This window comes from Gallinula chloropus (genome assembly GCF_964237585.1).
Source record: "Gallinula chloropus genome assembly, chromosome: 34".
Lineage (NCBI taxonomy): Eukaryota > Metazoa > Chordata > Aves > Gruiformes > Rallidae > Gallinula > Gallinula chloropus.
In genome coordinates, this window is record NC_140119.1 from 1,018,390 (window position 1) to 1,030,773 (window position 12,384).

At 52.4% G+C, this 12,384-nt stretch overlaps 2 protein-coding genes across 2 annotated transcripts in view; one reads left to right on the plus strand and one right to left on the minus strand.

Annotated features, from left to right (window-relative positions):
* Window positions 1-628: 628 nt before the first annotated feature.
* LOC311203000 (olfactory receptor 14I1-like) lies at window positions 629-1,552 on the minus strand (the record flags this gene model as incomplete). Its single annotated transcript, XM_084277638.1, has 1 exon — window positions 629-1,552. One exon carries the CDS (start codon window positions 1,550-1,552, stop codon window positions 629-631), a length of 924 nt encoding a protein of 307 aa, XP_084133764.1.
* An 8,970-nt stretch (window positions 1,553-10,522) lies between these two features.
* The window catches only part of LOC311203003 (olfactory receptor 14A16-like), a gene marked incomplete at both ends in the record, with an annotated part of 34,188 nt that continues 32,326 nt past the window's right edge, over window positions 10,523-12,384 (plus strand). Inside the window, one exon of the mRNA XM_084277641.1 lies at window positions 10,523-10,610. Coding sequence (XP_084133767.1) covers window positions 10,523-10,610 — 88 coding nt within the window. The remainder of the gene's footprint in view (window positions 10,611-12,384) is intronic.

Consider the following 12,384-nt stretch of genomic DNA (forward strand, 5'->3'; position numbering starts at 1 on the left):
TTTTGGTGTATTACTAAATGGGTCCATGGCAGATGTTCTACATAATAGATCAGTGATGTTATGAGCGTCCCCAATACTCTGAAAATGTAAGGTCTGGCCATGATGTGTATGGTGTGGAAACAGGGGTGGATAATGTCCTGGTTCTGGCAGTCTGTCTTTGCTGTCAGACAGCACTCTGTAATTGTCAGGTCAATAAGGTACCCTGTGTTAGCACTGGCTGTCAGTGTAACTGGCCAATATTATTCTACCTTCATGGTGAATTTTGTCAGCAAACTGTCCTTATCCCCTTCTGTCAAGGTGGGAAAGCATTAACATTACAGGCACGTCCTCAATTTGTTCAGCTGATGAAAATGTTCTTGTAATTTTTTTATTAATCAAAGGGTAAAAAAAGAGGAAAAAAATGGCTCTGTGGAAGCAGACATGATGCAAAGAAAGCACAGCTCATCATTACATGGAAGAGCAGAAGATACTGCATTAAGAATGAGACGAACGTTGACTGTGTTTTTATAGCTTAACAAAACTAGAGTGAAACCAAAAAAGAACAACGAAAACCCCTATTAAAAATGAACTGATCATAACAGGAGTTACATTTTCAGTGGTATGCAGAAGACAAGCAGTTTATTGCTGCTTAGAAACATCCAGTCATCACTTTCCACATGGCATCCTTGAGCTCCTGGTTCCTCATGCTGTAGATGAGGGGGTTCACTGCTGGTGGAACCACTGTGTAAAGAAATGCCAATACAAGGTCCAAAGATAGGGAGGAGATGGAGGGGGGCTTCAGGTGGGCAAACACACCAGTGATAATAAACAGGGAGACCACCACCAGGTGAGGGAGGCAGGTGGAAAAGGCTTTGTGCCGTCCCTGCTCTGAGGGGATCCTCAGCACAGCCCTGAAGATCTGCACATAGGACACCACAATGAACACAAAACACCCAAAACCTAAACAGGAACTGAACACAAGGACTGCAGTTTCCCTGAGGTAGGCATCTGAGCAGCAGAGCTTGAGGATCTGGGGGATTTCACAGAAGAACTGGTCAAGGGTATTGCCATGGCAGAGGGGCAGTGAAAATGTACTGGCTGTGTGCAGCACAGCATGGAGAAACCCACTGCCCCAGGCAGCTGCTGCCATCTGGACACAAGCTCTGCTGCCCAGGAGGGTCCCGTAGTGCAGGGGGTGGCAGATGGCAACGTAGCGGTCATAGGCCATGACAGTGAGGAGACAGAGCTCTGTAGAGATCAAAAATAAAAAGAAAAAGAGTTGAGCCACACATCCTGTGTAGGAAATGGCCCTGGTATCCCATAAGGAATTGGTCATGGATTTGGGAACAGTAGTGGAGATGCAGCTAAAGTCAAGTACAGAGAGGTTGAGGAGGAAGAAGTACATGGGGGTGTGGAGGTGGTGGTCACAGGCTATGGTGATGATGATGAGGCCATTGCCCAGGAGAGCAGCCACGTAGATGCCCAGGAAGAGCCAGAAGTGCAGGAGCTGCAGCTCGCGTGTGTCTGCAAAGGGCAGGAGGAGGAACTGGCTGATGGAGCTGCTGTTGGACATCTGCTGACATTAAGTGTGGAGACCTGTCCAAGAAGGAAAAGGCAAAGAGAAATTAGGGAATCTTTCCTTGAGGAAAATCCCTTCCACTACTTATGGAATGCCCTCAAATTGACTCTCTGTATTCAGGGAGAATTTTGTCAGGTCCCTTTTGGGAGGTCTGCTTTGTTCTGGCTTGATTCTACCACTGCTGGAAAGAGGGAAGTCCTACATATTGGGGTCCTGAAGTGAGGGTCAGCTCAAGGTCAGCCCCACCAATGGACATGCCCAGAGCCCCAGGTAACCAGGAGACAAAGGCAGTAAGGACAGGAGAGGAAACAGGGAGAAATGCTCCAGCCCAGGCGGGAAGTACAGGGACAGACAGACAGGTACTCGGGGGTTTTTCCTCTCTGTGGGTTGGGCTGCCAAGGAGAAGGCTCAGCCTGAAACACTGGCACTCTGTGTGCAGAGTCTGTGCTGGGTGACAGAAACCAGGGGTTTGGAGAGGGAAAGGCTCTGCATTGCAAGGAATGTCAGGGAGGTACCAAATCGCCACTGCCAGGGCATTTCTGGGAGCAGCTCCTTCTCTCTCCCTGACAATGTCTCTGCTGCCTGGAGATGACACTGCAGCTACCTGTCTTTGCCCATGTCACCTCCTGCTCTGTGTTCACAGACCTCATCCAACCTGCCCTGCGGTCAGCTGTGCTCTGCAGACCCCTCCTGGCATCAGGGCACTGCCCAGGGGAACCTCTGTGTGTGCAGGGCTCAGGAGAAGCTCTGACAAATCCTAATGACCAATGAGCTTGCACTGCCTTCTGCAAAGTTATCGAGAAAAGCTCAGCTCCCACTTCCCATCCAGACACCAAGAGCAGAAAATTCAAAGCAAAGTCTCTTTACCTTTCTCTTGCAGTGAGCTCTCAGCTTCCATCAGCTCTCAGCTTCACAGGTCTCCCCTCAGTGCCTACAGGCAGTGTCCCCAGCCCTGTGTGCTTGGCAAAGGAGCTGCTCCTGGGCAGAGCTGTCTCTCTGCAGCGCTGCTGGGTTGCCATGAGCTCTTTCCATCCCAGGAGCCTGACTCAGATCAGCAGGAGAAGACACGTTCTTGTAGGCTCCCTCTTGGTGTCTCAGACCTCATGGGGATCACTCCCTGATCTCATCTCTGAGATCATTCTGCCTGGGAGCAGAATGATCAGGACAGAGAAATCAGGCAGGGAGAAAGCACAGGGGGAGGTCATGCAGCTGTTACTCTCACTGGCAATACAGACTTGACACCAACAATAAAATCAATCTATTGCATCACTCAATCCAAAGAGAGCAGAGAAATGAGAAAAGAACCTAGAGAAATGAAATTTTTAAACACCCACCGATGACTCTCCCTTCATATCCCAGGGTCCACTTCACTCTTTAACTCTCTACTGTCTCCAGCTGAGTGGCACTGGGGAACAGGGAATGAGGGTTGGGGTCTGTTCATCGCACATCGTCTCAGCTGCTCCTTCCTGCTCAGGGGGAGGACTCCTCACTGTCTCCCCTTGCTCCAGCATTGGGTCCCACCCACAGGAGACAGTCCTGCATGAAAGTGAGTCTTTCCCACATAACTTCAGATAATTACAGGCTGCTCCAGCGTCGGTCCTCCACAGCCCTACCAGCAAACCTGCTCCAGCACAGGCTTCCTATGAGGTCACAGCCTCCTTCAGTGTCCTCACATGCTCAACCTTGGGGACCTCTATCGACTGCAGGTAGAATCACTGTTCCACATCATCCAACATGGGCTGCAGAGAACAGCCTCATTCACCATGGTGTTCTCCACGGGCTGCAGGGGAATCTCTGCAATGAGGCTTGGAGGACCTTCTTCCCCTACTTCACCGATCTTGTTGTCTGCAAAATCCCTTACACTTTCTCACTCCTTTCTCTGGTGGCAAAAAGGAGCTGCTGGGTTTTATTTCCCTTCTTAAAAATACTGTCACAGCGTTGTGATTCACAGTGCTCTGCTTCCCACGGCCAATGCATTGTCACTGCCCCTCTGCAAGGGCAGTGCCTGTGACCAGTTCTTCTGAGATATTTCCCAGATCCTCAAGCTCTCTCACTCATGGTCCTACCTCAGTGAAATTGTAATCAGAGCATGTCTAGCTTTTGGGTGTTTTGTGTTCATCGTGGTGTCCTATGTGCAGATCTTCAGGGCTGTGCTGGGGATCCCCTCGCAGCAGGGACGGCACAAAGCCTTTTGCACCTGCCTCCCTCACCTGGCCGTGGTCTCCCTGTTCCTCATCACTGCTGTGTACACCTACCTGAAGCTCCCCTCCATCATTTGCACCTGGTAGTGACAATTTTTAGTCAGTGGTTCCTCCAGAATAAAAATTTCCCATCTACAGCATGAGGAACCAGGAGCTCAATGATGCCGTTTGGAAAGTGATGACTGGATGTCTCAAAGCAGCAACAAACTGCTCACTCTGTGTATCACTGGCCATGTAACTCATGTTAGGACCAGTCTGTATTTAGTAGGGTTTTTAGCTGTTGGGTTGGGTTTTTTTTCCCCTCCTAGTTTGTCTCAGCTTTAATAACATGGACCAGCTTCATCCCATTTCTAATGCAGTATCTCCTGGTCTTGTGTGACCCAGACACTGCGTAATGATGAGCTGGGCTCTCTTCCCATCATCTCTGCCTGGAAAGGGGCACAACTTTTTATTCCGTTTTTTCCCCCTGACATTTATAAAAGTTTTACAAGCACATTTCCAACAGCAGAACCACTCAACTATGTTTCTGAAATGACAGTGCTTTCCCACCATGACAGAACAGGAATTTCCTGGAAGTGTACCAGAGAATCATAGAATCACTTAGGTTGGAAGAGACCCTTATGATCATTGAGTCCAACCAAAGCCTACCCCTGCCTAGTCCACCTCTAGGCCATGTCCTCAAGCACAACATCTATAAGAACCTTTTAAATCCCTCCAGGGATGGTGACTCCACCACTTTCCTGGGCAGCCTGTTCCAATACTTGACTAATGTTTCAGTAATGAAATTCTTCCTGATATCCAACCTAAATCTCCCCTGGTGCAATTTGAAACCATTCCCTCTCATCTTATCACATGTTACCTGAGAGAAGACACTGGCTCTCACCTCTCTACATTCCTCCTTGCAGGTAGTTGTAGAGAGCGGCAAGGTCTCCCCCTCAGCCTCCTTTTCTCAAGGCTAAAACACCCCAGTTGCCTCAGCTTCTCCTCAGAGGACTTGTGCTTCAAATCCTCCATCAGCTTCGTTGCCCCTTCTCTGGACACGCTCCAGCATCTCAGTGTCCTTCTTGTAGTGAGGGGCCCAAAACCGGACACAGCACTCCAGGTGCAGCCTCACCAGAGCTGAGGATAATGGAACAATCACTTCCCTACTCCTGCTGGTCACACTATTCCTGATCCAGGCCAGGATGCTGTTGGCCTTCTTGGCTGACAGGCCTGCAGTTCCCTGGGACCTCCCTCTGGCCTCTCTTCACGATGGGCGTTGCAGCTGCTTGTGGTTTTTTTCTCCTCTGTGTGATTCCCAGAGGCTCTGTGACCATCGCAGATTCGCTCGGCCCTGGTCAGCAGCACCTATGGCCTTGAACTGGCCAATGTTTACTCTTCAGGACCTGCAGAGAGCTCTGGCTGTTCCTTACACCAGACATTTCCTGCAGCCCCAGTTCTCTCCCAGCACCCAGCTACACAAAACTGCGACACTCACAAACTCCTTACCTCACAATCCACTTAACTCACAATCTGTCTAATTCCTTACCTCACAAACTATCTCTCAGTCAATCTCCTGACCTCACAATCTATTTCTCAGTCAATCTTTTTACCTGACAGTCTGTCTATGAATCAATCTCTTTACCTCACAAACTCCTTAACTCAAAATCCCCTTTACCTCACAATCCCCTTACCTCAAAATCTATTAGTTACTCTCCTTACCACACAATCTATCTCATTCAATCCCCTTACCTCACAATCTGTCTGTCAATCAATCCTGTGACTTCATAATCCCCCTCTCATTCATCATACCTCACAATCCCCTTACCTCACAATCCCCTTACCTCATAATCTATCAATCTCATTAACTCACATCTTTCTATCAGTCCATGTTCTTACCTCACAATCTATCTATCAATCTCCTTACCTCACAATCTCCTTATGTCACAATCTCTCTATCAGTCCCCTTACCTCACATCTATCTATCAGTGAATCCCTCTCTACCGGCTTACCTCACTATCTATCAGTCAATCCCCTTACCTCATCTTTCAATGTATCAGTCAATCCCCTTGCCTCACAATCTATTAGTCACAGAGTCACAGAATTGTAGGGGTTGGAAGGGACCTCACGAGATCATCAGGTCCAACCCCCTGTCAAAATAGCTTCCCTAGGACAGGTCGCACAGGTCAGTGTCCAGAAAGGTCTTGAATATCTCCAGAGAGGGACACTTCACAGCCCCCCTGGGCAGCCTGTCCCGGGCTCTGTCACCCTCACTGGGAAAAAATCTTTCCGCATGTTGTTGCGGAACTACCTGTGCTCCAACTTGAAACCATTGCCTCTTGTTCTGCCCCCACAGACCATTGATAAGAGGCTGAAAATTTTCCCCTGTGTCCTACACTTCAGATACTTATAAACATTAATAGGATCCCCTCTTAACCTTCTTTTCTCAAGGCTGAATAGTCCCAGCTCACTCAGCCTTTCCTCATAGGGCAGATGCTCCAGGCCCTTAATCATCTTTGTAGCCCTTCTCTGGACTCTCTCCAGGAGATCCCTGGCTTTTTTGTCCTGGGGAGCTCAGAACTGGACACAATACTCCAGGTGGGGCCTGACCAGGGCAGAGTAGAGGGGGAGGATCACCTCCTTTGACCTGCTGACCACGCTCCTCTTGATGCCCCGCAGGATCCCATTGGCTCTCTCAGCCCCCAAGACACACTGCTGGCTCATGGCCAACCTGTCACCCACCAGGACCCCCAGGTCCTTCTCTGCAGAGCTCCTCTCCAACAGGTCATCCCCCAGCCTGTACTGATTCAAGCAGTTATTTCTTTCCCAGGTGATGGTGTCAGGCACTGTTAGGAACGATCCCTTGGTAGGGGCAGACATGAGTCCCAAGGTTACTGGGGCTGCTACTGGGCTACCTGGCATGGTTTCAGGACAGGAACATATTTCTGCCCTCAATCCTCTTGTTTGGGAGCTACTGCTGGACCTTTATCAGTTTTAAATATGGACACTGTTAGCACACGGAATGACAGAGGCATCGTTAGGACCATTCCCTTGCCAAGGAAAGACCTGAGGGTCGTGGTTTTACCCCAGCTGAGAGCTGAGATCCAGGCAGCTGCCTGCTCTTTAAAGGAAAAAAGGAGGGGGAGAAGAGATGATCAAAAACCTCCCCATTTCCCTGGGCACTGGACGACCACTGGGCCCTGTGGGGTGACAGGACACATCCAAGTGGCTCCATGACACAGCACATCTGTATCTTCTCACTTTGTCATCCTGAAATTGCTCCCTCTGATTTTCTGCTCTAATCAGCATTCAGGGAGGCATGTGTCAATGTTCTGAAGGAGTTTCATCACCCACAGCCCTTAGCAGCTTCTACTAAACCTCCAGGAATCTTCATTCCTGCCATGGCCCTCCACACTCAGTGCCTTTCCCCTGGAAGCTTGTCAGTGTGCAGCCACTATCATCAGTTTATTCTTGCCTCTCAACTCAGACTAAGTTAGGAACTCTGGGGATATGTATTAAAAGTAGGAGGGGAAATACACATCCTCCTGAGTCCTTGGGGTGTCAGGACACTGTCACACTGTGCACTGAAACTTGCCTTTCGGGTATTTCCACCTGCCCTGAGGAAACCGACTGTGTCTCAGGGCCCCTTTTCAGCAGACTCTCTGGCCATGTGCCCTGTCCTTTGCTTTTGGGATTTACTCCACACCCTTACAGTTTTTTACTCAGAGTTGGGGAATGTGTTTTATTTCCTTTATAACTTTTTTCAAAATGAGGAAGAATTCTGTTTCTATTCCCAGCCAGTCCTCAGGGTAAACGGGGTGGGAATTGCAGCAAAGGGGCTGCAACATTCAGCTGCAGAGTCAGAGCAGAAGCCTGATGGAGGAAAAGCGTGCAACTCCCAAACATCCCTTGGAGTTGGGGAGTTGTAAAGGTGTCTAGGCAGTGTGGGAACTCAGGGAGACAGCTGTTATGACCTTTCCACACCTCCTTAGGAGATCCTCTGGTTCAATTTTAGTTGGAGAAAGCTCCTGTCACTTCTATAAATTGCAAAACTAAAAAGCCTGAAAAATATTAAAACTACTTTTTTATTTTATTAATTAAGTGCTTATTGAAATCTTCCACTTTAAATAGAGTCCTGAAACCTCTCCAATTAGCTGTACAAGTCTTGAAACTCTGAAGAAAAGACACATAGCTCGTTAGGGCTTTTTCAATTTTAATGAGCCCCGTTGTGTATTTGGTGCTGATTCCATGAACTGCAGATCCTGTGAGGAGATTGAAGCAGCCTCTCCAAGAGTTAAGGTCAGAAGAAAAAGCTGAACTGCTGTAGAGTGTTAATTGGCCCCACTGAGGCCCATTACTGAGAAAGCCTCTCTCCTCAGGAATGGGTTAGAGCAGAAAATGGGAGTCTGTGATTTAAGGTAGACTGAGGCACTGTGCAGGTGGATGTGATGCTGAGTAAAGCCTTGATGTATTTTATCAAGCAGAAGAGCCAGCCCCACAGAAGTGGGATTCTGCCCCCTGCACTGCCTCAGGGCTCTTCCTGGGCCAGTGTCACATGGGGTGTGTGATGCAGCGTGTGGTACAAGGGTACCACAGCTCCCAGCATCCTGAGGGGGTGCAAGGAAGCAATGAGGCCCCAGTTCTGTGAGATTAGTATGTTTGGTGGTTTATGCCTGGCTGGAGGCCAGATGCCCACCAAAGTCGATCTATCACTCCTCTTTTTTTGGACAGGGGAGAAAATAGATATAGAGAGGCTCAGGAGTCAAGATAAGCACAGGGAGAGATCATCCTGTAGTCAACGACACGGCAAAACAGACTCAACACAGAGTGAAGGACAGAAAACTCTCTGATTGGTGACACTGCACTACACAGACAGTGACACCAGAGTCGGGTCAGAAGCGTGACCAGATCTCAAAGCACCTTCCCCCACCCCTCCCTTCTTAGCAGACTTTAGTCAGGATTTTGCTCCCTTCTCTGGTGGCAAATGCAGCTGCTTGTGTTTCTCTTTCTCCTGTATGTGATTCCCAGAGGCGCTGTGACCATCACCAATTGGCTCGGCCTTAGTCAGCAGCAACTCCAGCCTTGAATCAGCCAATGTTTACTCTCTGGGGTCTGCAGAGAGCTTCTGGCTGCTTCTTACAGCACCCATTTTCTGCAGCCCCCATTCTCTCCACCAGCCTCACCTCTAATTTTCCCCAAAATTCTCTTAAATTTTCCTCAAATTCTCATAATTATTCCACAAATTCCTTAATTATCTTTTAAATTTCCTTAATTTACCCCAAAATTCCCTCGTATTTTCCCCAAATTCCTTCATTTCCCTCAAAAATCCTTTATATTCCTCCAAAATCCTCTAATTTTTCCAGCTGGGACACTGGTGGAGTCCAGAGGGGCTTCAAGACACCCGGGGGGTCCCTGCGCCTCCTCTGCAAGGCCTCTGGCTTTGACTTCAGCAGCACCCACATGTTCTGGGCTCGCCAGGCCCCCGGTAATGGGCTGGAGTGGGTCACACACATTAGCAACGATGGTAGCAGCACCGACTACGGGTCATCGGTCAAGGGCCGGTTCACCATCTCCAAGGACAACTCCCAGAGCACGGTGATGCTGCAGATGAACAGCCTCAGGGATGGTGACACGGCCACCTACTACTGAGCCAGAGCTCCTGGTGGTGCTGGTGGTGGCCTTGACCCCATCCCTGTATCCCCACCTCCCTGGAGAACCATTTTGTCCCATTCTCAATCTCTTTTAAGTCAACTTGGAGTGTTTCTAATGAAAATCTCCCCCAGTTTCCTTCAGAACCCAACTGTGGGGCCGACCGATCCCTTGAAGGAAATCTTGGCGGCACAAGAACAGGCTGTCCCAGGCTGTGGGAAGAGGAGTCGGCCAGGAAGGAAGCCAGCTTGGCTGAGGAGAGAGATACAGGAAGTCGCCTCCACGTCCGTGTCCTCGTCCTTCAAGGGGAGAAAGTCTGGGCTGAGCCTTTACCATGGCTCCAGGGGTCAAGGTTTGGGTTGGGGTTTGGGGCAAACACGGCCGAGCCATGAGGGGAATGGTCAAAGGACCCAGACATTACCATTCCACCCCAACCCTCCACTGGTCACCCCAACCCTCCACTGGTCACGCCAGCCATCTGCCCTTGGAGCGACGCGTGGCCCAGCTTTGGCGTCCTGCCCCCAGCTCAGCCTCCTCCAGCTCTGTCCCAGTTCTGGGTCGCTGGGTGCTGGGAGAGAAGAGGGGCTGCTCAGAGCAAGTTCTGTGCTTGGGGGGGGGACCTTGACCCAGAGGTTCACTCCCTTTCCCATCTTCTTACCGTGGCTTTCACATGGCCTCTGGGCAGCTGGCAGGCTTGGGGACTCATCCTGAATCCTGGAAAAGTCAGAATCAAAGCCTCAGCAGGCCCCCAGCTGACCCTCACCCCCCGGGCAAGGGGCTGGGGGCATTTGGGAGGCCAGGGCCAGCTCCTCTTGGTCTCCCAGGCGACGCCAGGCACTGACTTTGCCCAGGTGGCGGCACGTGGTTGGCTGCCCCTTGCACTGTCACCTCTCGGCACTGTGATGTCATCACACGTCACACTCACCCTCCACTATAACTTGGGGTGTTGCGGCTGTGGGGCTGCCAGAAGGCCAGGAGCAGCCGTGGCAGCAGGAGCCATGGCCGGGTACCGCTGCAGCCACAGCTGGAGCAGCCGCCGGCAGAGACCCCGCTCCAGGCGCACCCGGCAGACACACAGCCGGAGAAGGGGGAGGCAGCCAGCTGCCAGCCACAGGCAGCAACGCCAAGGGAGGCCATGGCAACGGGGGCCCGTCCCCAGGCAGCGTGGGATGTCCTGGGGCTGCGGGTGGTGGGCAACGGAAGTCTGGTCACTAAGGTGGCTGGTCAGGCATGGTGGTCGTTCAGACAAGGCTTCTGGTCAGCAAGGGAACTGGTCAGGCAAGGAGACCAGTCTACATGGTGACCAGTCAGGCAAGGCATCAGGTCAGGTAGGCGGCTGGTCAGGCAGGCGGCCGGTAACCAAGGCAGCTGGTCAGGCAGGCATATGATCAGGCAAGGTGGCCAATGAGGCAGGGAGGCCGGTCAAACATATTGTCTGGTCAGCAAGACGTCTGGTCAGCAAGGGAACTGGTCAGGGAAGGCGGCACGTTACCAAGGTGGCCTGTCAGGCAGACAAGCAGTCAGGCAAGGTGTCTGGTCAGGCAGACAGCGGGTCACCGAGGCGGCCGGTCAGTGAAGGTGGCCAGTGAGGCAGGTAGCCGGTCAGTGAGATAGCCAGTCACTAAGGCAGCAGGTCACTCAGGTGGCCGGTTGGGCAAGGCCACTGGTCAGGCCAGGAAGCCAGTGTGCATGGTGGCCACCTGACCCGCCACCTGACGTGACCTGTCACCTCCCCTGACACGCCGTGAACAGCATCTATGAAGCACTTCTGCGGCCGTGAACAGCACCTATGGAGACAGCTCAAAGGTTTCCTGGCAAACTAAAGCCCTCAGAGCAACAATGCTAGGGGCTGCTTGTGGGCCGCCTGAGGAGGTTTCAGGCCAGCTATGTCTTTCAGTCCTGGCTCCTTTGGTTTGGAAGCTATTGCTGGACGTTCGGCATGTTTTCAGTGGAGCGCTTCTGAGGCCGTTTAAAGCACCTATGGAGAGAGCTCAAAGGCAAACGAAAGCCCTAGGAGCCGCCTACCTGACCTGAACACCGGCCTTGCCCAACCGGCCGCCTAACCTGACTGGCCACCTTGACTGACCTGACCGGCCACCATGCCTGACTGGCCGCCTGACCTGACCTGCCCGGCCGCCTGACCTGACTGGCTACCTTGTCCGACTTGACCGGCCACCAACCTGACCAGCCGCCAGACCTGACCGGCTGCCATGCCCTACTGGCCGCCTCACATGACCTTACCGGCCACCTGACCTGATCGGCCGCTATGCCCGAGTGGCCGCAATACCTGACCTGACCAGCCGCCCGACCTGACCAGCCGCTTGCCCCACCTGACCAGATGCCTGACCGACCTGCTGCCTGCCCGACCGTCCGACTGACCTGACTGGCCGCCTGACCTGACTTGAGAGCCCGCCTTGTATGACCTGACCGGCCACCTGCCCAACCCGCCGCCTGACCTGACCGGCCGCCTGACCTGATTGGCCGCCTTCACGATCTGACCGGCCGCCTTGCCCGACCTGACTGGCTGCCTGCCCAACCGACGGCCCGACATGAACGGCCGCCTTGCCCAACAGGACTGACCGCCTTGCCTGACCTGACTGGCCGCCTGCCCCACCTGACCAGACGCCTGACCGACCTGACCGTCCGCCTTCCCGACCTGCAGCCTGACCTGACCGGTCACCTTGCCCAACTGGCTGCCTGACCTGACCTGACCGGCCGCCTGACCTGACCTGCCGCATGACCTGACGTGACTGGCTGCCTTGCCCGACCTGACCGGCTGCCATGTCTGAACTGACTGGCAACCTGACCTGACAGGCTGCCTTGCCCAACCGGCCACCTGACCTGATGGGCTGAATGACCTGACCTGACCTGACCAGATTCCTGACCTGACTGGCCGCCATGCCCGACCTGACCGGCCGTCTGCCCGACTGGCTGCCTGACCTGACCGGCCACCTTGCCCGACCAGCTGCCTGACTTGACCGATCGCCTTGCCCGACT